At 39.2% G+C, this 26,800-nt stretch overlaps 1 protein-coding gene across 1 annotated transcript; it reads left to right on the forward strand.

The window, feature by feature from the left end:
* Positions 1 to 682: 682 nt before the first annotated feature.
* Positions 683 to 5,700, forward strand: tent5aa (terminal nucleotidyltransferase 5Aa). The gene is made up of 2 exons (XM_036588156.1): positions 683 to 1,440; positions 2,095 to 5,700. The coding sequence occupies exons 1-2, from the start codon at positions 1,027 to 1,029 to the stop codon at positions 2,878 to 2,880; spliced, it is 1,200 nt and encodes a 399-aa protein (XP_036444049.1). The 5' UTR covers positions 683 to 1,026; the 3' UTR covers positions 2,881 to 5,700.
* The last annotated feature ends 21,100 nt before the right edge of the window (positions 5,701 to 26,800 follow it).

Here is a 26,800-nt window from a genome sequence, read left to right on the forward strand (position 1 = left end):
CAAAAATGTCTCTTCGGTTTTTCCTGCTTACTAGTCGACGCGCACCGCTTTAATAAAAATATATTCTGGTCATTATAACTTGTTATAGCATCATGAATAGTCTGAAAGTCTATATGGTGCAACACGGCCACGTGTTTTTCTCGCAGTCTGTTTGTAAAGCGAGATTATTTTTTCGGATATCTGCAGCTGTCTCTGTACCTGAAGGGTGCCCACCTCCCGGGAATGACGGACTTCTGCTGGTACTGAACCTGCAGGAAACTCAACATCAGCATGTATGTGTTGAGCCTGATGTGGGGAAGGTTCGAGTCTGATGGGGTCATTCGGAGGGCAAAGTGAAACAAACTAAAGCACATAGTGTTTAAAAACAGCTACGGTTTGAAAACTAACTGATAAGCAGGATATACAGAAAATACAGACAAATGATGGTGCTCTGATCCTCGTTTGAGGATTGTGCCAGGTGACCGCAGTGTATTCTGTACAGAGTGATAGGTGTGCCCTGAAGCCATGGAGCCGCAGGCTGAACTTCAGAGAAAAGCCCTGCTGGAGTTTACAGTGTTTTCCCACCTGTATTCGGACAGGCCCCGCCCCCCGAGCAAGGATTGGGCGGACTGATTGCAACTGTCCAATCGTAGCGCAGGAGGCGAGCCGCAAGTAGCTAATCAGCGCACAGGAGGCGCGGATTTCTCCGAATACGGGTGGGCAAAGAACTGCAAGCGGTCGTATACAAACGGCCCCCACACTGCGAGAGGCAGAACCTGCGCTTCACTGTAGAAACGAGCAGACGAGCCGCGTGCCGCGCTGACACAGCAGAGAAACAGTGAAAAAGAGAGAAAGAGGGAGTAACTTCGACTTCGGCCGCCCCCCAGCGGAGTGCGACCCACGCAAGTCACGAAGTTTTCGGACATGCAACTCCACCAGCGTCCACAAGCATAAGGACCACCGGCGGAGGAGAGCGGCTCTTACTCCGATGAGGCTGGACGCAGGCTCGTGCTCAGTCCAGCGCAGACATTAGAGAGAGAGAGCACGATGGCCGAGGAGGACAGCGCTGCCCCCGGGGCCCTGCAGGGCAGCAGTTTCAGCGTGCTCAGCTGGGAGCAAGTGCAGCGGCTGGACAGCCTGCTGACCGAGAGCATACCCATCCACGGCCGGGGCAACTTCCCCACGCTGCAGATGAAGCCGCGGCAGATCGTGAAGGCCGTGCGGAGGCGCATGGAGGAGCGCGAACTGCGCGTGCGGGACGTCCGGCTCAACGGCTCCGCGGCCAGCCACGTTCTGCACGAGCACAGTGGCCTGGGCTACAAGGACCTGGACCTCATCTTCTGCGCCGAGCTGAAGGGAGAGGCCGAGTTTCAGATGGTAAAAGACATCGTGCTGGACTGTCTGCTGGACTTTCTGCCCGAGGGAGTGAACAAGGAGAAAATCACACCCCTGACCTTAAAGGTATTATTACTACTACTATTATTATTATTATTATTATTATTATTATTATTAAACCATGAAGGCACTGCTCCTCTGCATGTTTTTCTATTTGATAGCATTAGTATTGTTTTGTTGTTATTTTGTTGATATAATTATTAACAGCACTAGGATTAGTATTATTGTTGCAGCTGTTTTATTGTCATTGTTCTTGCCTGTTGTTCCTCTCTTATATCTTCTAGATTTTGGACACTGCTGCCCTTTGTCTTCTACACTTGCAGTAGTGCCCAAAGTGCAACAGTGTTCGTAGTGATCATTCTTATCAAAGTGAAGGGCACTGCACACTTACAAGCTCCAAAATGCAATTAGCCAAGTTTACTAATAGTAAAACCTCGGTTTTCGATTGCTAAGAGGATTGAGTTAAACCAATTTAAAGCCGATCCTGCTTTCTCAGCTTCTTAGACCTTACACAGAGAAAGGGCAGGCAGTGGCGCTGTCTCAGAAATTCTGGTGTCTATAAAACTGCAGCACTGTATCACAAGAAACAACCACATGCGATGAATGTGTTGTAGACAAAAGTTCATTTGTGTAATTGAAAGTCATTTGAATGACTTAAGGGAAATTAACGACAGTGCATAGTCAGTCATTCAGAGTGTGTGTTTTGGCTCTACCCCACAGGAAGCTTACGTTCAGAAGATGGTGAAAGTGTGCAATGACTCGGACCGCTGGAGCCTCATCTCCCTCTCCAACAACAGAGGCAAGAACGTGGAGCTCAAGTTTGTAGACTCATTGCGGCGGCAGTTTGAGTTCAGCGTGGACTCGTTCCAGATCAAACTGGACTCTCTCCTGCTCTTTTACGAATGTTCAGAGAACCCTATGGCCAAAACCTTCCACCCCACCATCATCGGTGAGAGCGTATACGGGGACTTTAACGTGGCGCTGGAGCACCTACGCAACAAGGTGATCTGCACGAGGAACCCCGAGGAGATTCGGGGAGGGGGCCTGCTGAAGTACTGCCACCTGCTGGTCAGAGGCTTCCGAGCCGCCTCTGAGACGGAGATGAAGTCTCTGCAGCGCTACATGTGCTCGCGCTTCTTTATTGACTTCTCAGACATCAACGAGCAGCAGCGGAAGCTGGAGTCCTACCTTCAGAACCACTTTGTGGGGCTGGAGGACCGCAAGTACGACTATCTGATGACTCTGCATGGGGTGGTGAATGAAAGCACGGTGTGCCTGATGGGGCATGAGCGGCGGCAGACTTTAGGGCTCATTGCCATGTTGGCCGTGCGCGTTTTGGCTGAGCAAAACGTCATACCAAATGTGGCAAACGTCACCTGCTACTACCAGCCTGCCCCTTATGTAGCAGACGGCAACTTCAGTAATTACTACATTGCCCAGGTGCAGCCAGTGTTTGCTTGCCAACAGCAACAGCAGACCTACTCAACCTGGTTACCCTGCAACTGAGTGCATGGAGAATTAGAGAAAGAGAGAGAGAGAGGAAGAGAGAGAGAAGTTGCATTTCCATAAAGAAGCTGAACCAGATTTGCCATTTGTCCTGAGCATTTCAGGGAAGCCAGAGCAAAAAGATTATCTACTTTTCCACTCTGAATTGAAAGCCCCATGTTCTCCACACTGCATTAAAGCATAATTTGCCATTAAAATGGGGCAAATGATAGATCAGCTGCTGCAGACAGGGTTCTGTTGTGAGACTGGAATTTTGACAGCCTTGCTAACAGACATCATGAGGATCCGGCATGGCCCTGCCTTGCCATCTCTGGAAGGATCTTTTAGGCTTTTTTTCTCAAGCTAACTAACAGTCCTAGAGAATGCAAGTAAAGAGACACCCATTAAAGACCCAGCCTCAGCTTGGCTGACACTGTTGTGAACATTAAAAGTAAATCTTTACGTGGCCCGAAGACTGGCTGTATATTAGTGCTGTTTTGGAGCGCTCCCATTCTAACTGCATGCGTGCAGCCATACTTTCTACAAGTGGTCTGCATCCAGATGTGTGGAAGACAGAAAAAAAGGAGTCTCCTTCAAACTCTTTCTTTTGATCTGACAGGAGTAAGGTGAGGGGTCGACCTATTTACATCGGCAAAAATGAATCTCAGAAAAAAAAGGTGATATTCTTGATAAGTGTTTACAAAACCAAAGATTTTATGATTGTGTATGTTTTTATTGCCCAAATTTGGAGGTAGTGCTGTCTATATTTGTATATGTGAAACACGCATTCTAAGTGCCTAATGCCAATGCAGAACAGTAAGGGAATTACGCAGACCATTATAGTTTCTTTCTTTTTTTTTATGGTGAATAAACTCCACAAAAAGTCCATGATCATCATACACGACAAAGGGACTCAAAGCTTGTGAATGTATGAGATGTATCCTGATTAACAGTGTGGTTCAAACCTAAGGTGTCATCAGCTCACAGATAAGAAAAGACTATCTTTCAGTTTAGAAAAGAGTGTTTAAAGCAGGACATCTCAAGATATCTGGTGCTTTACTTTTGAAACACTGCATCGAAAACGGAAGAAAATGAGTTAGTCGCATTACCTATTTCTTAATTTATTACTGCTCGCAATGAGCAGAATTCAGAGTCAAACTGAATTGACTCCCTTGACACACCTGTTACTGTATGTATCATAATTAACAAGATGGATTTTTCATTGCTTGAGCTGTTAGGGAAAAAATGCAATCTTGTGGTACAGCATGAACTTGTTATACATTTTGGTTACAGTTCTCAACGATTATTACGCTGGCCTTATTATAGACAAGTGGAGAAAAAAAAAATCAGGTGAGAGAGGGGAGCAGAAGCCGGGGCACGGTAGAAAACAAAGAGCTGTCTTATTGAATAGAGAGAGGGGAGTGTGTTTCCCTCCGCTGCCTTGACGGACGATATTTGTCGAGGCACTTCTGATGGTGGGACACTATTTGATGTAACACCCTAGCAGGGAATTCCACAGTCACCACTGAAACGGCAGAACTAAAACCGGCTGTGTTCATGCTCCCTCGCTCTAGCTTGCCGTTCTGTGTGCTCAGTGTTAACCTGACATTTAGCCTGTACTAACAGAGGGTTAACCTGTTCTTGATTAATAGTGGAGAGAGGAAGCATGTCTGGACGGATATTTAAACTTGAGGAGGAGAAGGGGAGAAGGTAGCGAAGTGTGAAAGAGTGCGTGGGAGAGGTGAGGAGAGCACAGAGAGGGAGCTGGGGTGTTGGGTGCAGCTGGTGATGGGGTTCATCTCCTCCTGCAAACAGTTTTAATCAGAACCGCTTCTTCAAAATGATCTGGAACCAAGACGCAGTTCTTTAAAGAGACATAAGCGGGAACCCAGTGTAATCAAATACTTATTTCAAGGAATGTAGCCCAGAAAAACACTTCAATCAGTGACTTTTCAAACACGGGTGTTCACTATTACTATGCATCCATAAAAAATTCTTCTTTCAATAAAAGGGCCAAAGAAGAAAAGGGAACTCCAACAACTGCTTGTATATGAAATTAATTAGGGTCAGCAGGGCCAGAGGAAGAAATTCAGAGGAAACATCTGATTGAGCGCCGTCCCATGAGGCTGCATTCCCCAATCCGCCAGGTCTGCATTTGAAGGTGTTTGTTTTCTACTGACAGGGCTACTTCTTCCATAAGCTGCGTGTGCGCCGTAGAGCAATGCTGAGATGGATCAGTCAGTGAAGAGCTTGTGCATAGACTACGCTGTGTGTCTGTCGCTGATTCAAGCAGAAGTCTTAAACTTTCTGTCTTTTTTCCATATCCTGCTATTTTATTTGCTCACATCTAATATTGAGTAGATTGATTTGTGGTTTGCACCCAACTGTTGTTGTTTGATTTGTAACATTGTTGTTTGATTTGTAACATTTTTTCGTCTGTGTCCTGTGGATGATGTCCAGAGAGGGAATTCACACACACACACTCACACACACACACACACACACACACACACACATAGGGTGAAGGTGAGAAAAGCTCAAACAGTGTCGCTCGGCCCCTCAACTGGATAAAGCAAGTAGAATATGATGCCGTGTTGCACAGCGTTCTGAACTGATGTTCACAAAGTCAAAAAATGAGAGAGATTTTGTTTTCTCTGTGTTTTTACTATCATACTTGTTTTTATTAAATGTATTACACATTCTAATTGTCATTCTGCTTTCAGATCTGTGGTCAAGCTGCTAAATGTTGATTTCTGAACTGCTTTTTTGCAAATGTTGTTGATGTGTCCATTGGGTCGAAGATTTAAAGGATTTTTCCTCAATAAAAATTTGAAAAACTTCTATAATGTCACTTGTGCCTTTTCATTGCAATGGCTTGATAGTATAATTGTTTTGTGACCCTCAAGAAAAACACCTCCAGTCAGGGAGGAATTAGCTGTATTATATTTAAAAAGCTTTGAATTTCATAGGCTCTTCCCCCTGGTGGAAATATGAGATTGTCTGGGTTCACAGTTTGTTGCGGTATCTAGCAGTGCCTTTCACATGTCTTAATTTGGAGAAACAAAAAGAATATTCGTGAAATAATATAGCAATGTTTGCATTAAATCCTCTGACAAATATGATCTTTTAATACGAGAAATCTGGAAGGAGGAATATTTTAACAGCTCTAAAGTAAATATTCTCACTTCATTTTGGGCCTAGCTCCCGGCACACAAAGGAAAATGCTGGAGTGGGATTGCCAGAGCAGAATACTGTCCAGCCACAGCGCAGAGAGAGTGAGAGAAATTACTCTGTTACGATTGCTGCCAGAAATAGCTGCTGGGTCAATGGGAGGGATTTGCATCCACCAAAAAAGAGACTTCGATGCTTTTGTGCTGTGAATATCTTTGCCAGCTCATCAGATTCTCCCTACTAAGCTGCAAAAACAGCCCGGTTTGAATACATAGTTTTTGTGATGTCACCAAAACAGCCTGGGATAAAGAAAGGTTCAAAATTTGACATGTAAAAAATTATTTTGACTATTTTTGTTACATGAAAAATGCGCAAATTAGAAAAATATAAGAGATGGACCGTTTAACAAAATAATTTGTTGCAACTGTTGATAAATTTTCATTTCTAACATTAAATTAGGTGCAATACTTTAAATAAAGTTTGTCTTCAAGGCACCATCACGTGAAACAGGATTGTCATGAGGCTTTTACTTGTTCTGTAGCTGGCCAGTGTAGAATTAGACAAATGAACTTTCAGCACAGTCCTGTTTGTAAATGATTAAAAGTATCTGTGATGGAAAAGAGCATAATACCTGTTTGTGAGGTTCACATACAGCTTAAAAAATCCTGTGATCCAGTGAGAGTGGTGAGAGTGGCAGGCCTGAGAGCTGTCCAATTTACAGTGTACACACACAATCACACTTACAAAAGGCCTCTCTGACCTTTATTTATTCAAGGTAGGGCCATTGAAAAGTTGTTTGTATTTTTCAACGCTGCTCTGATAGGGAAGGACAGGGTAAAAGTGAAAGTGATAAGAAATGAAAGCCTCTAATCACCATGAGATTATGTTAGCCCTCCTTTTATCTTTGGGGTCAACTTGACCCCATTCATTGTTTAATGTCAATAAATAAATGATTGACATTTTTTTTGCTTCATATTTATATTCAAATTTAATTCAGACAACTGGGTAAACACAAAATTAACATGATGTTTTTTCAATGTCTTTGCACATTTTGTATGAATTGGTGTTATTTGGGGTCAATGTGACCTCAAGCTGTTTTACACAACATTTTACACTTATTTGTTTTGGATGATTTTGAGGTCACTATAACACGCAATTTTCTAATTTTCAAAAAAACTTGAGAACATGTGAGAACATGTGAGAACCACTGATAGTTCACACCACATGTGGGAGAGAAAAACATAATTCCCACCAGAACTGTGATATTTCCCAGAGGTTTAAATTGCCATAGTGGTCAAACTGATTCCAAGGATAAAGGATGTTATGATATCAGGAGGGTCAAATATATTGAAAAAATATTCAACCACTTTCTAGACATTTTTTGTTTATATGAAGTGATTATTATTCAGTAGTAACACATCATTTACTTTCTTTTGAATGGTTGATCAATGTAGTGAGATCATTTTTAAAGTTATTTAAATTATTTAAAACGCTTTCAGATGTCAAGAGAAAAAATTTAATCTGAAACAGCAAGAATTTCTTGTAGTACCACAAAACATAAAGTGAAGTAAATTCTGTTATATTATCAGTCACTGTCAAAAACATGAATGTGCCCTTTACATTGTGCAAAAATGTCATGATGAATGGACCAACAGAAATGATTCAAAATGACTTGGAATAATATATTTTCACAAAAAGGTCCATGAAAAGCTGAGAATGTTTTTTCTTTCTCCTGAAAAGTTACCATTTTGGAAATCAAGTTTTTGTTGCAACAGCAACAACATGATAATGACAGTAAGGGCAGAGACTGTAAAGGAGAGTATTACAGTAATTTAAGCATGGTGTATCTACATACAAGTATTACAAAAATATTTCACTTCTATTGGTTCACTTTTCATGAAATGTTCACAATGTAAAAGAAAAAGTATGGTGTAAAGAAATTAAAGTTGAACAAAATGGAGTTGTGAGACGGGATAATATATTGACTGCATTTAAGACGCTTTCACTTGCCAAGGCATCATCTTTTGCAGTGCATGTAGCAGGATCTTTTTTAGGGGCTCTTACTTAGTAGAACTCAGTTTAAGTGTGTGAACCTTCAAACGTACAGCTACCTCGTACAAGACTAATAATCAGGAATCAGACTTATTACCCGACAGTCATTATCAGTAGGCCTTTTCACTGGGTTAATTGGTGCTAAGCATAATCCATATGACACAAATCTGTCTGTCCTGAATTCTACAGGTTGCGTAACAAACAGGAAGGAGATCCCTTTGAGTTTGTGAGAGCAGTGTGAGTAAGTGCTGAGACAAATGAAGGCTGTCCCCTCTGGACAGGCAGCCTTGCCTCAGAGCTGGTTCCACTTTGAAGTTCAACCCACAGACTAATTCTGATTTAGGCTGTTTTTGCTCATAACACCTCTGCTAATAGAATGGCTTGTGTTGCGCTCAGAAGAGGTCAAGCAATCTGAGCGCAGACACACTCAATAAGCAATAAATGTGTGCTGCTGTGAAGTGACATTTCTATAAAGCTATGCTGTATTGCATCTCTGACATCAGCAGTTGTCCAGGGCAACTGTTTACAGCAAGGCAAAATTCAAAACAGACTAACGGCTACGTTTTGGACTGACCTGTTTCAGGTGGATTAAAGATTCTGTGAAAGTATTAGATTTGAAGAAAATTTCAAATAATTATAATTTTTGAAACCAAAAAATGTGCTGTATAGAATGATGTAGTATCAGTGCTTATTCCAGTGCCTTGCTTGCACGATGAGGCTAAATCAGTTTACCTTAAAAATAAAGAGGTAAATTAAAGGTTCTATTAAAGTAGTAGATTTAAAAGGTTTCCTCCTGATTATAATGCAATTATGTCCTCAGATTTAAATATAATTTTTAATCTATGCATTCAATTTATTTCTATAATTGTAATATTGTGCAGTAATCACTGCAATAGTTCAGTATCTCATTCTCAGTGGGTGCAGCAGAGACCACAGCAACCATCCTGAAAAAACACAATGAACCCCATTAACTACTAATTCTGATCCAGAGTAGGACAAACCTGAGAGAAAGCAGCATTACAGGGAATTAGCATTACACATGAGGTCTACAGCCAGCTGCCCGGTTTATTTTCAAAGTCAACCTCAGAAAAAACATTGGCAGGCTTTCACTGCTGTGCGCCATTTTTTCCCTAATTGCTTATGAGGTTACTGCTATCGGCTGAGAGGTATTCTCTACATACCCTCAGAACCATGCAGCGCCTTTTCTGCTGTGCTTAATGTGTTTTCCACCCATGGACAGAAGTGCAGCTGGACTAATTCATGGGTCTCTGTCTTCTCCCGTCAGTTTCTGTGAAGCATTTTTTTCCAGATAAAGAGTTTTATGGAAGCAGAGAGAGACTGGAGCAGCGTGGTGACATGGCAGAGTCCCTTCTCAGCAGTAAGACAGAGGGATTCCCTCCAAGAGGATCCTCCACGGCCTCCGGGAGCCACTACTGTAAATTGCAACACAGTAAGTATAACACACACAGACAGAGCAAAAAGTAGCTATGAGCAGAATTCATGTGTGCAGACAGATGCTGAGAGCAATAATACAGCCTGCAAAGTCAAGGTTATTTTTTCTGAAAACCATGTATAGCTTAATCATTGTAAAGGAAACCAGGCCTACCAGCGCTAGATTTGTGGACTGTGCAATATAATATATGATCTACATTCACACCAAACGTTCTTAACTGTTTGGAAGCATTATTATCTTAGGAGGAATCTTTTATGAGTATGGAAATTAATGTTGAAATGTGATACATTTAGTGCAGAAGCATTGTTGTGATACATTTAGTGCAGAAGCATTGTTCATTATTTTTTGGTCAGATTAAATTATTTATGATTTAAATCTCTGTGTTTGTATGCATGTAGAGTTTCTTCAAAGATTTCTCTCCATCATAGCAGAGTGAGTGTAGTGATGTTATGAATATTGTTTTTTTTTCCAGAAAGAACCAGTGTTGTGGAATATCACAGAATATTCCCGAGGACTGACATAGCTGCCTTATGAAATCCTTGTATAAATGTCAAATTTGTAAGAACACCTCAAGTAAAGCCCCACAAAAAAGCTACTGCTTAGTTTTTGGGGCTCATGTTCAGACAAATTTCATACAAACTTCACAGTGTCAATGAATTTAATGTATAGCTTAAAAAAGTGGTGTTAACACTTTACAAAAAGGTCCACAAAATGAAGGTTAATTATGTTGTTATTAAGTCATTAACTACTCATTAGTTATATATGAATTACATATTTATTAAACATTAGTTATTTTTAGTTACTGTTTAAGTAATTAATAATTTAGTACACTGTAAACTGTACTAAGTGCTGCTTTTTATGTTGCTAATGAACTAATAAGTGTGTTTACTCATATAAAGAAATGACATGAGAGCTCACAAGTACTTTTGTGTTAGCGCTGTCAATTATCTGTTAATGAATCTACTGATTCATGGTTACATTTTCCTTTACTGTGCAGTGTTGTGTGGAACACAGTCCTTGGGCTTTACTGGACACTTTTCTTCACCTCCACACATTCAGCTGCCTCAGTCTGCTCAGAGTTGTCTTTACATTTTCACCATGAATTAATTACTCCTTATCTCACATTACTTAACCATTAATGACTACTTTATGTGTCCGTCCAAATAAAGTGGCACTCATAACTACTAATATACAAATTCTACTACAAATTCAATGATTAAGAGTCTTTACACACTTTACTGTGGATCACACTAGTGGCATACTCAAAACAGAATGTGCATATAAAACATATGAGGGCCAAATATGGCATTTGCAAGATAATGGGGGTGATGCTAGTTAGGCCTAAAACACAGGCTGCAATTTCAAAGACAAATGTAGACAGCTCCCCTTTACAAGCAACAGAATGAAACGTGCACATGTTGACAGTATCTGTCATGCTATTATCTTATTATCTTAAATTTGAAGGTGCCAATATGGTTCTTTTTGGAGCAATGCCATGGAAACCCACCCTTGGATCCCTAAAGAACCTTCAATTGGATGAGACTTGTAAGACTCATTTTAGTTTAATAAAAAAAAAACATTGTTCTTAATTGCTGTTTGGTTTATTGTGCAGAATAATTTAGAATAAATGTGAATTAATAATTGTATAATTGGTAGTAAAAATGATCACTTTACTGAGAGGGACACAAAGTAGTAATTAATTAATAACAATAAATCAGTATATTAATGAACAGATTATTAACAGGACTTACTCATAAGTACTGGTACTCAGTCAACAGTGTACTTAATTGCTAATTACTAAGTACATAATCAGTTACTAAAAAATAATGAATGTTTAATGAACAGTTAACTAATATATAAATAAAGAATATTTAATTACCATGTAATTATCTTTTTAACTCTTAAGTTAAAATGTTACCAAAATGGCAAATATTTTAACTTGTGCAGTCATTAAAATCTTTTCATTTCAACAAAAAGTTCCAAATAATAAACATAAATCATCATAATGAGATCACCCTCTCACTAGACAAATCTTGTTTTAGCCCTACCAGAGTCATTCCTGGCTAAATGAGTACATTTCAGGATCCTTTCCCACAATTTAAACAAGATGAAGCCCACAAAGAAGCAGAGAGCATTAGCTGCAGCCCATTGACCTAAAAGGAGCCCTTGGTGACCTGACCACAACTGGGAAATCAGTTATACAAAGTGTGTAAATCAAGTCCTCCTGTGGGAGAGGAAAATGGGCAGATGCACAGAACAGGGCTTTTATTGAGCAAGGTGTGGTGTTGCTAGGTAACAGTGGATAAAGAGAAGTATTACTTTCTGCCAATGTGTAAAAGTTCATTTCTAATTTTACTTTAGTGTGCTATTTTGTGTGCCGTGTACTCGTTGACATCCAGCAAGACTGAAAAAGTGAGATTGGTCAGCTTAGGCATCTGCCTCTACAGACAGCAAACCTTATGTACACCGCCTCCAATTCGTTACCCATTCAGTACATTTATACTATTAAATCATTAGCAACAACTGCATTTTTCCAGTGTTGATTTTCTTTACAGTCATACAGAATAGGAAATGTATTTTTACTTTATTTGCCCGTTAAACAGCTAATCAATGTCACACAGTTAAATAAACATAGAATAAAATCAAAGGCAACCAGAGAGAGACTGCTCAGAGTCAGAGCAGAGGCAGGCTGTGTTCTGTGATGAACTGACAGAACAAAAAGTCTCTGATGATGTATTATCATCTGCAAGTTGAGATCGAGGGGCGAATATGTATTTGGTAAGGCATTTTTTGAGTAAGTTAGGCTTGAGAAGCAGCAATTTTTAAAATTCTGGCACATTAATTGACTCTGATGACCTGGACTGTTTCTCATGTGAGACAGTATGAAGTTTGTCCATGTGCAGTGTGCACTTAACAAAAGAATTTCATAGAAATGACTATGCCTGTGCTCATACCCCACCACCCAGTCTGTTCAGATGGCTTTTTGGGCTACTAAGTTGCAAAAAAGCAAAGTGAAAATAAAGAAATCTGGGCGTAAAAGAGCTACTGACCAGAGTTTAAGGGGAACCTATTAGATTATTTCCCATTTCTTAGCGTTTTACTGCTGTATACCTCCAGAAACTGCTGCAAAATCGTGTATTATACAGGTAAAATGTGTGGGTTAACACCCGTGGCTGATGGTGGTGAGCTGTGGAAAATGACATTGCAAAAAGTTGTGCAAGTGTTTGTGTCTGTCTGTTGTGCACACACAGCATTTCCTTTTGAGGTCAACACTGAAGGTGCAGTATATGCTGTATATGTGTGTTTGTTGGGGGGGCAGAGAGGTGGAAAGAAGGGGGAGATGAGCTCCTTGTCTGAAGGATTAGGTTCATTGGGGTTAGCAGGTTTATCTGTAACAGATATAATCACTGAGACACACAGAGAGAAGAAGGAGTGTGGGAAGGAGGCAGAGAGAGGGCTGGTCACGGCGACAGTGAGAGGTACACAGTTCCACACAGCCTTGCTGTACCGAACACCTGAACTGGTTCACCTTCAAATCAGGGCCACATCAAAAATCAACTCAGCTTGTCTTCTCAACCCCAGACAAACACTAGTGTAAAAAAGCATCAACGCATTGTGATTGATCTGAAGATGGCAAATAAACTGCAATGAAGTATGCTTTCATTTTTCAGCCGAAATGAAATTCCTAGAATAAATGAATAATCCATTTAGAGCTTGGTGGATTGTTTTTGTTGTCTGTATTTCCAAACAGTGTAAATAGTTCATCCATTGATATTTGTGCATTAAGTGCATTGTTTTTATTAATAATTCTGATACGTAGAACAGATGTGTCTGATACGTAGAAAAATAAGCTGAACTGAATCAGTTCATGATCCTATTCATATTGAAATGTTGTGAGGTCAGAACAACGGCATAACTAGGAATTCTGGACCTCAGGAAAGAATATTATTTGTATTTTTATTTTGGCTGATCTGTGCTGCAATTTTATGATGCTGATAATGTGAGGCAGTCTCATTGTATTTGAATGCTGCTGCTACACTTAAAATATTATAGCGTAATTATGCATGACTCATTGTTCTACATAGACAGCTCCCAGTTACTTTAATGTACCTTTTTTCATTTATGTTATTTAAATAGGAAACTGACTTTCCATTTTTGTTGCCATGTAATGTCAGTTTGGTTTATATAATAATAATAATGTTAATAATGCAAATAATGTTATTTATGTCTCAACTTTGGCTATTAAAAAATACTAAAACTAGCGAGATCCATATGTTCACTTACTCCACACAGAGTGCTTCAGGTTAAAACACAAAAGGCAAATAAAAATCTGAAAAAAAATCCACCCTTAACTGTTTTGTCTGTAAAGAAAAGAGAACTGGACTTGGACATAAAAATGAATGATCTGTGCATCCCTTTATAGATATGAATAGTGTTTGTGTGCATGTGTGTGTGTGTGTATGTGTGTGTGCAGGTAATATATATTAGGGCCGTGTAATGATTAATGACATGATTAATCACATTCTTTTGTGTAGATAACTGTGATTAATTGCATTTGTCATATTTGCTCACATGTAACTCAAAAGATTTTTTTTCTACTTAAAAGTCAGTGCATTTATTTTATAGCTTTATCAGTGAACAAAATAAGCTTCATCAGTATTGTATTTATTACCTTTAACAACTGATGAACTGAACATAAAAATCACATTATTCCCATAGGATGAACAGTCACATTTTTTGGCACAGTTTATTTTGGTCATTCAACACGTCATCATGGTCATCAGGTTTTCAGTAATGTTTTAACATTAGCAGTTACTTAATCAAATAGCACAACAACTGCTATTCAGTATGATACGGCAAAATGGCTTAGATGCAGAGTTCTGTATTTGGGCATGAACGTGCGTGTCGTAGAGCTGTATGTCAGTGAAGGATAAAATGACTGTATGGGCTTTTTTGCTTTGGTTTGCAAAACTAAAATATTTGTGGAAGGATAAATTTTCTTTTTGTATTCTATTTTTTCTGTTTACCTTTCTTCAAAGAAATGTTTTAGTAGCACTTGATGTGTCTCATTCAGGTTAGATAGCTTGAGTATTAAGACTTATTCTCAAAAACTTTTTAACTCCGAGGTTTCTCGTGCTACACACGCTCCACCTACAAATTCTACAGGGTAACAATAAGGAAATGGTTGAGGAATCTGAATGTATTTTTGATGAAACATGTCTGATATATTATATGTGGAACCCTTGAGTCAAAAGATTCACAACAAATTGTTCTTTTCTGTTAGAAATTTGCATGTATGGAGGTAGCAAAAGTCATGTGGTCAATATGAAAAGAATTTTCCACACAGTGAGAGACAGACACACCATAAACTTGAGGCACACCATACTTACTCAGTAATTACACTTTAGTCAGGAGGACATCTGTAGATGTGCACAACCACACTGTCACTACTACGCCTGCGAAGAGAAGAGAAGAGAAGAGAAGAGAAGAGAAGAGAAGAGAAGAGAAGAGAAGCTATTATAGGAATGTGATTGACAGAAAAGTGGAGAAAAGAGAAGCACTGAAACATGAAAATGCTGCTTTAGTCTTTAAAACTGTTGTGTGCGTGTGTGTGTGTGTGTGTGTGTGTGTGTGTGTGTGTGTGTGTGTGTGTGTGTGTGTGGACATACACAGGTCGCAGGAATCTACAGGAGAATAAGAGAAAATAAAGTGGCTGGAACGAAGTGCTGAGATTAAAGAGGGTGTAACCATTTACCATGGGCGTTTGCAACAAGCACAACATGGTAATGATCACATCGTCATGGACAAACATGATGACACACAGAAAACACACAAACAAGCTGCATGTGTGCTATTTCAGGTAGCTCATGGGTTAGACACCTCAGTAAACAAATAAATTAAATACTGCATTAATTAACAGCCAAATATAGAAAATGACTTAGTAGGAACTCTCAGTTCATAATAATGAACTCTCAGTTAATGAATCCTCAGTTAACTCTGCACCAGCTATTTCAGCTATTGCATTCCTCTAGCACGTATCAGTTAATCCAGACATCGATTAAGCCTTAATCTTGGACTAAATTTTTGTATCAACGGAGAATTACCATGGAAATTCTTTTTAGTCTAAGCTTAGGCTTAATTGGTGTCTGGGAAACTGGCCCTTAAAGGTGCCATAGAATGGAAAACTGTATTTACATTTGTGCAGTTAAATATGGAGAGTTTGGTACATGGAACTGACAAACCACAAACCTCAAACACTGTTGTCTTCTCCTTCAAATGCACATCCTACTTTTGCAAAAGAGGATGGTAAAATGTTTCAATTCCAAAATCCTAAACTGTTATTCAACAGTCATTAATATTTAGGCCCCCAAAATTTACACACACCAGTCCGCATAACATACCCAGCTGGTTTTGTGAACAACAAAACAATAACAACAGAACAACAGCAATGAAAATGACAGAATATGTGCAGAAATGTACTGTTGCAGGCTGTGAAGAGGATGTCAGCACTTTTAATACCTTCCCAAAGAAAATGAACTGTCGAGGGACATGGCTAATGTTCATCTTTAGATGAGGCTGAAGTTGGCTTCCTATTGGCCAGCTTTTAAATAAACATTTCATTCCACCTTAAATGCTATGGTTTGTACAGGTGCCAGAATGTACAGTGCCAGGATGTAACTGTGGCACCATTTAAGGTGGAACAGAAAATTCCTTAAACATGCTGGTGAATAGGAAGCTAACTCCAGCTCCGTTTTATTTTCCTGCTTGTGTCTATTTGGACATTCTGCATCTGTGTGAGCCATCGCGGTGCCTCGCTGTAAACAAACACATGGGATCAGAGCTCATCAAATTAGTCATGAGCCCCCCTCCCCAAAAAAAAGGGAGAACAGCTCATTTCATTCTAAGGCCAAATCATAGGGTTGTTAGTGGGCATGTAAAGCTGCATCTAGGCATTTTTTGCCCTGATCAAAGTCACATACCTTCTATGTAGATATCAGAAAACAATTTTAAAAATTTGAATCAATGCATTCTAAGGCACCTTTAATGTGTTATACTTTAATGCATTCCATAATAATCTGGAACTATAAGACTGCCTACTGTCCAAACTATAAAGCTTTGTTGTTTTTCATGTACAGTAAATTCTGCTGGAAAGTATTGCTTATTCTGAAGACTTACTGCCCAGGCTGAATGAGGGACCTGTGATGTCTTTATTTGCATCTTGACCATATAAAGGTTGCATTCTTTTATTAACCTAGAAGGCATTGTAAGAGATTTTCCGTAATCAGTCTTTTTCTTTTGTTCTTTTCTGGGAGTGTCTAGAGTTGGACTGATCTCAGCCGTGCTTATGACTACTTGACACACGCTAAGTCAACCTGTACAAGAAAAAAAGAGAAATGTGAAAGAGCAAAACACTTAAGGAAAAGTATAAGAGTTACATGTACCGCTGAAGGGCCTTGCAAACAACGCACATAGAATGCAGTCCATGTGGACGGTGATGCAGTTTTTGTTGTTTTGGAGCTGTATTCAAGGACACTACATTTGAGTGACGCAATGATTGTGAGGTTTAAGTGTGGAATATAAGTTTAAATTTGATCATGGTTTTTTCTAGACCATTCTACCACATTAGTCCATTATAGTCCCACAATAAAAAACTATTTACAAAACAATGAAGTATTCAGATATTTACAATGATTATGTTATGATCTATTTAAACCTATGGCATGGATTGAGATAGTAATAATAGCAAAATACATATTTTTGTGTTTTAATGAAAAAAATATGATTTCAACTGTTCATAGCCGTGTTAGTTAGTCATGTACTGGCAAGCGTTTTTGAGTCATGCTCAAAATTAGCTGGAACTGTCACTACTGAAATTTACTTCCAAAACATTTAGTGAAGTTTCAGAGGTGTAATAGGTGAAAATTGAACATTCAATCATTTATTTTAATAAAATCAACATAATTAAGGTATAGGGTCATTCAAAGCAAGTAAGTAAAAAGTCAGAAATGTGTTTTAATCTCTGACTTTGAACCAATTTGGTAGGGTGATCCATATATTGGATATATCCCTATGTATATGTTGGACATATTCCTACATTGATCATAAATAAATAATAACCCTTTTAATACAAAGCCTCCCATTACCAGGGACCACAAGTAATTGGATAGTTAGCTGCTCAACTGGCTTGGTTGAACTGTATGTTATTGAATCAGTAGTTACAAGAGAGCTAACAAAAGGTTTTAAGTTAATTCTTGATGTGTCATTTTTTTTACCTGGAGTGTGCTTCTGTTGTCTCTCAGTGTAAGGACCATAACAGTGTCCATAGTCAAATCATTAGACATGTCACATGTCTAGTGTTTGGTGCATTTTTGAGAGGTAAGAACATAATGTGGGGTTTACACAATTTGGCTTATCTTCAGCAGGTTTCATTAATGTAGCCAGAATTATACTGAGACATAGTTAGAAGGACTGGATTAAACTCTTTACTTTTGCTATGAGACTTCTATAATGCCATATGAATTGATGTTAGCTATGCTCTTGCATTCCATCTCTAATTTTAGGCAGATGTGAGGAAATTTCTTTAGAAGACTGTGTAAATACACTGGAAGCAAGTTCACCATGCAATGTGGAGGTTGCTGTTGCCTCTTATGCTGTGCTGCATTGTGTTTGTGTTTTTGTAACTTTGTAGATTTGGAACACTTTGAGGTTGAATGTGTGGTACTGTACTTTTAAAGGTATCTCTCCTTTTTTTCTAGTAAAAACTTATAGCATGCAGTGGTGAGCTTAGCAATAGAAAACAACCACGGAAGACCACCATAGTGGATGACTGAATATCACTTTCATAAAGTGAAGATTACACCCCCAAAACCCCTAAGGATTTACCACAAGACACAAACCACTTGCAAGCCACAAGAACAGAATGTTAAGGACAAAAAGTACTTATAAAAGCCATAAAAAAGCCAGATCCAGGATTGATTCACAAAGATACCACAGCTGTCAATAGTTGGTATGTCCACAAGAGCACATCAGTTATGACTATATGTGAAATGCAAGCAGTGATATATACATTCTTTTTGAACTTTGAAATTGAAAACAGCATAAAAAACACAATATTTGATGCTTTACTTCATGAACATTTTTTTGGTAAATACATGCTCATTCTATATATGATGTCTGCAACACGTCCCAAAAACACTGTTACATCACCTTTCCTTTTAACAACACTTCACAACCAGTGGTGGACAGTAACTAAGTAAATGTAATTCTTACTGTACTTAAGTAGTTTTTTTGTGTATCTGTACTTTACTGAAGTATTTCCATTTTGGGCGACTTTTTACTTTCACTGCACTATATTTTAAAGTCAAACATCTTACTTTTTACTCCACTACATTATGCAAAATCTGTCGTTCCTTTTGGCTTTTGTGTGCATAAAAACGTAACGTCAAAACGAAAGAAGCGCGAAGCAAGCACACCAATCAGGGTACAGCGTGCACTTTGTTTTGAGCTTGTTTTGACCTGTTGGAGATACCGACCCAGTGCAAGCATACGGTTCAACATCAGTGCAGCAGCGTAAAAGAGTGCCTATTCCTACATAAATGATGGAGGAAACTCTTGACTCTCTAACCCCACTTTGTGTAAAATAGACCACAATATAGAAATATGTACATATATGCAGTTGTGACTGATGTCTTTTTTCTGAATTTACACAAACACTCATTTTATAGTAAATTTGTTTTTGGTAGTTTATGTTTATGAACAGAGACCTACAGATGCAATATAGTAAAGGAAAACTCATTTGTGAACCTGTGTTTAAAGCAAGTTTTTATCAAACTTAAACCTGTAACTAAGTTGCAAATAAATCTTAAACTGAAACTTTGCTTGTTTGCAAAAATTTATTTCAGTGTCAGACTAATTAATGACATTCTATTAAAAGATTGGTTTACCAAGAGTGACACTGGAGTATTTTCACCTAAAATGAGTTAATGAAGCAAGAGTCTTGTTACAAAAACAGTAATAGGACATTAAAGTCATAATTAATCTTTTAGTACTTTTACTTTTCATACTTAAGTACATTTGAAAGTGAATAATTCAGTACTTCTACTCAAGTGGAGGTCTAAAGGGAGGAATTCTACTTTTACTGGAGTAATATTTTACTTTGGGTATCTCTACTTTAACTCAAGTACATGGTTTGTGTACTTCGTCCACCACCGTTCACAACTCTTCATAAGGTGCCACACATTGTCAAATGGCTGACAGGTCTGGACTGCAGGCAGGCCAGTCTAGCATCTGCACTCTCTGATTACGCAGCCTTGCTGTTGTCATACATGCAGAATGTGGTTTGGTGTTGTCATGTTGAAACAAGTTCCTGAAAAAGATGCCGTCTAGAAAGCAACATATGCCACTCCAACATGTGCACATATATTACAACATTAATAGTGCCTTCACAAATGTGCAAGTTACACACACCATGGGCAGTACACTCCCATACAGCGACAGACTTTATCTTTTGTACTTTACACTGGAAAGAATTTAGATGATCGTTTTCTGCTTTGGCTCGGAGAACATGGCGTCCATTATTTCCACAAGCAATGCGAAATGTTGACTTGTCAGAACACAGTACACGTTTCCAATATGTATCAGTCCTCTTCAGATGAGCTTGAGAGAGTAGATAAGTTTCTGGATGTTGTTGACATGTAGGAACATATGGATTGAGTGGTGGAATCCATCACGGAAGCATGCCAGTTTTTAACACAGCACCATCTGAAGGTTGAAGGTCATAGGCATTCAGTTGTGGTTTTTGGTCATGCCTTTTATGCAGAGATTTCTCTAGATTCCCTGAAACTTTTGATGGTGTTATGCACCACAGAGGGTGAAATGCCCATAATAATTGCAATTGCTCGTTGAGGAACGTTGTTCTTAAACAGCAGGATTATTCGCCGACAAGTTTTTTGGCATAGTGGCGAGCCTCAACACATCCTTGCCAATAAAGGACCAGGACTTTACTAGTTGCTACTTTTATACCCAAGCATCACCTGTTTAGGTTTTAACAACATTTCTAGTCTTAAACTGCCCTTGTCAAAAACTTTTAATAAGGTAAAGGTCAAAGTGGATAAGGTAAAACATTAAATATCTTGTATTTGTACTTTTTTCTTTTAACTACACTTCAAAATGGATGTACAAATCACTTATTTCTGTTTTTATTTGCATTTTATATACTTTTTGGAATTGAGTTCATCTACTTTAAAATTTACTTTCAAAGATGCGGTAATTTGCTACATGTGTAATAGAGGAGTTTTCAATCTCTCAGTTTGGTGCCTTTCATATAACAGATTAGAGCTAGATCATGTGGGAATAAGTAACAGCTAACATTGGGAGAAAAGTGTACTAAGTATTTTGTGTAAACTCCTTAGATTACTAAATGCATCTTTGCCTTACTCTGTTACAAATCAATCTGCAGGTTCAGTTTGTTTACACTTATGTGCACACAAAATTCATTCTCAACCACGTTTGACCTACATTTGCAGCACACAGGCACAGACAGAGTAATGCACACCCTCTTACAGGTGGCCAGGGTGAAAAGGGTAAACATTATGTCTACAGTTGATAACAGTCAGAAAAATTAAGAAGCAAAGCCACATTGGAGTTCTGGTTGATTCTCATTCACTGACTCACATATGCAATGACCATCTGAAGTACCCTCCAAATGTCCTGCATTGTCGCTATATATTGATGTAAGTATTAGGGAAGACATGAGGGGCCTACACATAGACGCATGTCTCCTTATTAATGCTTCCATAGTAATTGGCTCAGGCTTGGACAAGGAAGCCAGACTAATGTGGATTAGGAGCTATAGGGACACTGAGCCAATCCTTCAGCTTGAGGCTCATGAGGAGGATACAGAGTGCCATCCACCGGTCACTCCCTACACAGGATCACACCCTGCCCCTCAACAGCCAAGTTTGTGTTTATTCAAGAACTACCCTTTAAATTCATCACTGACTCAGTGATAACAATGTGAGAATGAATGTGAATATGAGCAGCTCAGGACACCTGTTTAGACTTCATATAGTCACATTCTAGATCCTGCTGCGTTATCTCTCTTTGGAAACAAGATAGCCGCATTAAAGCTATATGCACAAGCACACCCATCACGGATGTGGGAGGGTGAGAACTAGTGTGGGACTTTTGTCATGTACATTATCTACCTCCTGACAACACAACATTGCTGAACACAAGTTTTTTTTGTTCTTGTGAAATAAAAGAGTTTGAGTTTTAAAACAGATCATTCACTCTCACAGTCTATCCAGTCCATGTATGGAAAATAAGCTGTGGGCAGGGTTGTGATGTCACAACCATGGCAACATTTAAATATGACTCTCCATTTAACACCCTACAGCATTTTACCCCACCCAGTCATGCCGAAGTGATAGACAGTGTTGTTACTGCAGACAACCTGTGGCAGAGTTACTGGTGCAGACATTGTGAAGGGAAATATCTACATGTGCTGTTCCTGGTTGTCAGGAAACTAACAATTTCAGCCTTCCAAAGGAACTCTGTGTAAAATATTAAAATTGCTTGTTACATTAAAATTGAGTGAACAAGATGGACATTTAAAACATTTAAAACTTGCTTATCAGATGTATCCTAATACTCATCAGGTCCTAATATTCTGATATGCACACGGATTGACAGCTGTCAGTCCAGCACGTTCCTAGTGTGCTACGCCACTGAAGTGGAACTACACACAACAGTGTGGGTAGGAAGAAATTACTAAAACAGGCTCTGCATATTCTACTTTACTGTGTTTATTGCTCAGTAAAATCATTATCCAGCTTTTAAAAACTTAAGGTTTTTATTCACTTTACTGCTGGATGTGCTGGATCACGCAACACAAAACACTTCCAGAGACACATTCAGTAAGACAAACCTTGAGTGTCAGCATTTCTTTGTCGTGTTGTTGTGCTCACACGGAGCTGTGACTCATCTGTAGTATATCTGTAGTAAATCTTCAGCTAGAAAACAGCTTGCATAAGAGGATCAGCAGAAGCGGTGATGCTAGCAGTCTGTTTTAATGATAATAGCATAATAATATGGAACACAAGTGGTCTGTTAAAAATATTACTCTATTAAGATTCATACCCTCAAAATATGGAGCTCTACTACATTTGTTGTGGCAATAAACACTAGAACACAGCTGCATCCAAAGCATTGAAAGCATGCAAGTCCATTCCATATAAACAGGCTTAATCTCTCTGAATAGGGAACAATGTGTTTTCAGAGCCCAGTGAAAACATATTTGCCTGGCTGTTTGCTGGGGTCTGTTGGGGTGGACCGTGGATGGGGGACGACTGCTGGGCTAACTGAAGCCAGATGCTGCAGCTGATAAAAGAGCAGGTCATTTCAGATGAGACCATTAAACGGCTGCTCCTTTCATTAGCTACAGCCGCACGGTGCCCTGCTCATGCTCAGACCACGTTTAAAGAGCTCTTAACTCTCGTTTCATCAGCAGAACAGCAACCACTAACATGACTAACATGCAATTTGAACTTTGCAACCAGCACACTCAGGCTAATACATGGTAGTCACTGTGCAGTGTACTTCCATAAAGATGCCCAGTGAGTGTTTTGGACAGTTTAAATTAAGGGGTAAGGGGGTAGAGGCAAGCAGACAGATAAAGAGACAGACATGCAAGATCTATCCAAATGGACTGTACTGTAAATGCTCAGTAGCTGAAATTAATCTGAAGGATTTAGAAAACCAACTGCCTGTTGCCTCAACTTAATTTATAGGTATCGGACTAATTGGTCCAAGGCATACATAAATTATCAAAGATAAAGATTATAGCAAGCTCTTTGATTTCCTTCAGACATTTGAGTAAATTTATGAGATGTTTCTGCCATTTCACATTTAACAGTGTGGGTGGGTTGGCTATGTTTGCTTCTACCGTTAAAATGTGGTCATATATGGAAAGCAGGTGTAAAGGATTAACAATAGCAAAGGCATGCCGATAAATCAGCATGTCAAGATTTGAGAAATGATGCATTCTTTCAGATAACTAAATCAAAGCATGAGACACCAGCATAATGCTCAAAGAGCAATGGCTATCAGTGTGAAATGGCATACTCTATTACATGCAATCACAAATAACTGATACTATTCATGCAATAATTTTCAAAGAAGTGTGAAGCAATCGAACACAATGTATATTGTAGCGTCTTTTTACTGGCTCACGCTGCTGTAGGGGCTCATGAGAGGCATGCGCCCTCCAGAAAAGGGACTTATTGTTGTTGTTGTGTTAGTTTAAATTATGTGTCATTGTGTGCCAGGCAGTGGGTTTAGGTAGTTGGGTTGTCTACTGTGAAGCAGAGATGTATGGCTGGTGACGCCTCCCCACTGTACGTGCTGTGTTGTTATGTGCCTTTCTTCTGGTGTTTAATAAAGAGCACTACTTGCTGCAGAACCATGACCTCCCCTCTGTCTTACTCTGCAGCAATGCCACAATATATATGTGGTCTGGGTGCTCTGGAGGCTCTCCTGTTGTTCTGCTTTAGCACTGGGTCTAGAAGCAGCTGCACACATGCAGCTGTGAAACAACATGAAGAGGACCTGGCTCTGTTCGCACTCTGCCTCACCGCGGGACAGTTCAGATGGGGCAGGCTGCGGATATTTTGTTTGCAGTGAAAAGCAGAAAGACTGAAAAAAAGAGGCATAATGGACCTCTTTCATGAAAGATTCCTTAATGTGAATTTGGATACAAAGGCAGCACTAACGTTTCTGCCAGATTCCTCAAAGTTGCATGTTCTCCATAGAGTTCTGAAAGTACAAAGGATGTCCAAATGAGATTTCCTTGCCCACTATGACCTGATACAATTTCACAAAAATGCCAAATCTTGTAGTTTATCTCACACTGACATGTATTTAAAGGATACAGGGTCAGAAAACCTTTAACATTTAAGTGGGAGGACATCAGAGTCTCTGTGGTGTTATATTTTTAATTACAGTTTAATATAGCAGGCAATGCTGTTCAGTATGTTAATCTTCACAGTGGTCTAAGGTATCAAATATGGGTTAATTAAAAGTATGTAATCAACTTAGTTTGATGTTATAACTGAATTAATTGGGTAGATAGATAGATACGCACACAGAGAGAGAGAGAAGGAGAGCTAGGGCCACACTTCCAGCCTCTCCACAGAATCTCCTTCTCCAAGGGCTTATTGCGTTCTCTCTGCCCCCCAACTGACCAAACTCAGTTCCCTTTGCGTTTAATCTTTACCAAACCAAGAGCTAACCCCACCAATCAAATGTGACCACATGTTGGAAACAGCCTCCAACCTGAAAAGGTACCACAAAGTCTGATAAAATGCTGATAAGAGTTGTCCATTTTGGGGTAGAGGTAGGGCAGCTCCTCAGGAAGGCATGGTTGAAAACGTTTTCGGCCCTACGCTCTCCTAGCTTAGTTCACAGTGAGATGTAATAAAAAGGTCATTCTGCCATTGTGGTGGCAAACAGGGTACAATTGCTGATATGTAATTTGTGCAAAACATTGTCTGTTACATTGAACGTTATCAGTTAAATTGTAACACCACAGACAAAATGCCTAAAATCTGAGAACACACAGACATACATTTATTTTGGTTTGTTCTCATTTTGAGCAGCTCATTTTCATGGCTTCAAAGTTGTGGGACACCATTTGCCACCACATTGGTAGAATGACCCAGATGCTCCTGGAAATGAGGGCATCTAAAATGACTATTAAAATGATTTTATACTATGCTGATGGCTTTTGTCTAATCTCGGTTACCTTAGACATATTCAGTTTTGCTGCAATACTATTGATTCATCTCTAGCAAATCTGGGAGATCTCTGGAGCTGTTTTTCTCCAAGCAGCAGTAATGTCTGGTATGCAGCAGGATTACTCCCTGAGAGGTATCAGCCCTGGTATTCATAAGAAATGGCCTCTTCTAACTAATGATGTTCTTAATTAAGGCCACATATTCAAGCAAATGTAATAATCTCAGAATTTACTCTAATGAGTCATATTTATAGCTACTACTGACTAACCCATTAGTGTCTCAATTTCTCAGTTGCACAGCAAACCCCTCTGGTATCTACTTGTTTTCTTATATCATTGAAAATATGAAGTAAGCATGAAATAATATGATGTGAAACAGTGGCTTGTATTTCCCTGCTCCAAAGCATGCTGAAGTATAAAGCCCAGCGTGGGTACTAAGAAATTGTGGAATATGATCTGGTTTGAGTAAATAAGGTAACTATATTACCAGGGAATCAAGGTCATCAGGGTTAATATAAGGGGCTGTCTGGGCAATTATCTAAAATGTCATACACTTATAAAGCTTTGACTGAATACACATTTTTCATTTCAGCCTGTGTACGTTTGTGCATGCTCAATTTGCAGTTTTTTCTGTGATCTCTATGGGGATCACTATCACTGTGCAGTGGAGTATTTCACTAGGTGACAGCTGTTTTCTTTTCCCTCGCCCTCCCTAGCAGTGTGACTAGTGTGTAATTCCTCCCACGGGAACAGCTGGTGTGGTTTACAAATAAAAAACTCTAAAACCGTAGAAGCAGAGCTTCCAGCTCTGTACAAGACCAGTGCAGAGTTTATATACAGTACTGTATCCAAGACAATGCCATTCCAAATTCAATATAGGCTATTTTTAACCCAATCTTTGTAAGTTCAAAGCACAATTTCAACATATGGTTGTAATATGACTACAGAAGGGGAGAGAACTGGAGTTCTGAACAGCTTCTACTTTAAGCTACAAGGCTGTCCAGTACTAGAAGTCCTAACACATAAGACTGAGGAACATGGAGGAGATGGGGTAGTGGTGGTAAGGTGCGAAAACTTTGTCACAGGAAATTTTAGCTAGAGATGGACATTTATAGGAAGTTAGATACGAAGTAGGAGTTTCAGACATAGGGTGCCTCCCAAACTTTACCTAATTCGTGATACATTCAGAGGCTTTTGTAATGTCCTCTTTAACTCTTAAAATCTGCCTACAGAGTAATTACGATGTGTGCATGTCAATGTCGGCTGTAGTAAAATGGATCAGCATGTGGAATCAGAGCTTTATGTGTTCTACTGTGTTTTCTATCGCTGTATAAAATTAGCATAAGGTTGCCTTTATTGTTGGATGCACTGTGATACTTTCAGAAGGGAATTCAGATTTGTAAGTGCTCATTATTGATTTGTTTAAAGTGTAAAGTATATACATTTTCTTGGAAACAGAAAACTAAAATCTG

Source organism: Colossoma macropomum, unplaced genomic scaffold (genome assembly GCF_904425465.1).
Source record: "Colossoma macropomum unplaced genomic scaffold, Colossoma_macropomum, whole genome shotgun sequence".
Lineage (NCBI taxonomy): Eukaryota > Metazoa > Chordata > Actinopteri > Characiformes > Serrasalmidae > Colossoma > Colossoma macropomum.

Excerpts from the sequence above, each read along its gene's own strand:
- tent5aa (XM_036588156.1), top strand. The coding sequence starts at position 1,027 with ATGGCCGAGGAGGACAGCGCTGCCCCCGGGGCCCTGCAGGGCAGCAGT. Across the intron at positions 1,441-2,094 it reads TCACACCCCTGACCTTAAAG|GAAGCTTACGTTCAGAAGAT; the intron begins GTATTATTACTA and ends TCTACCCCACAG.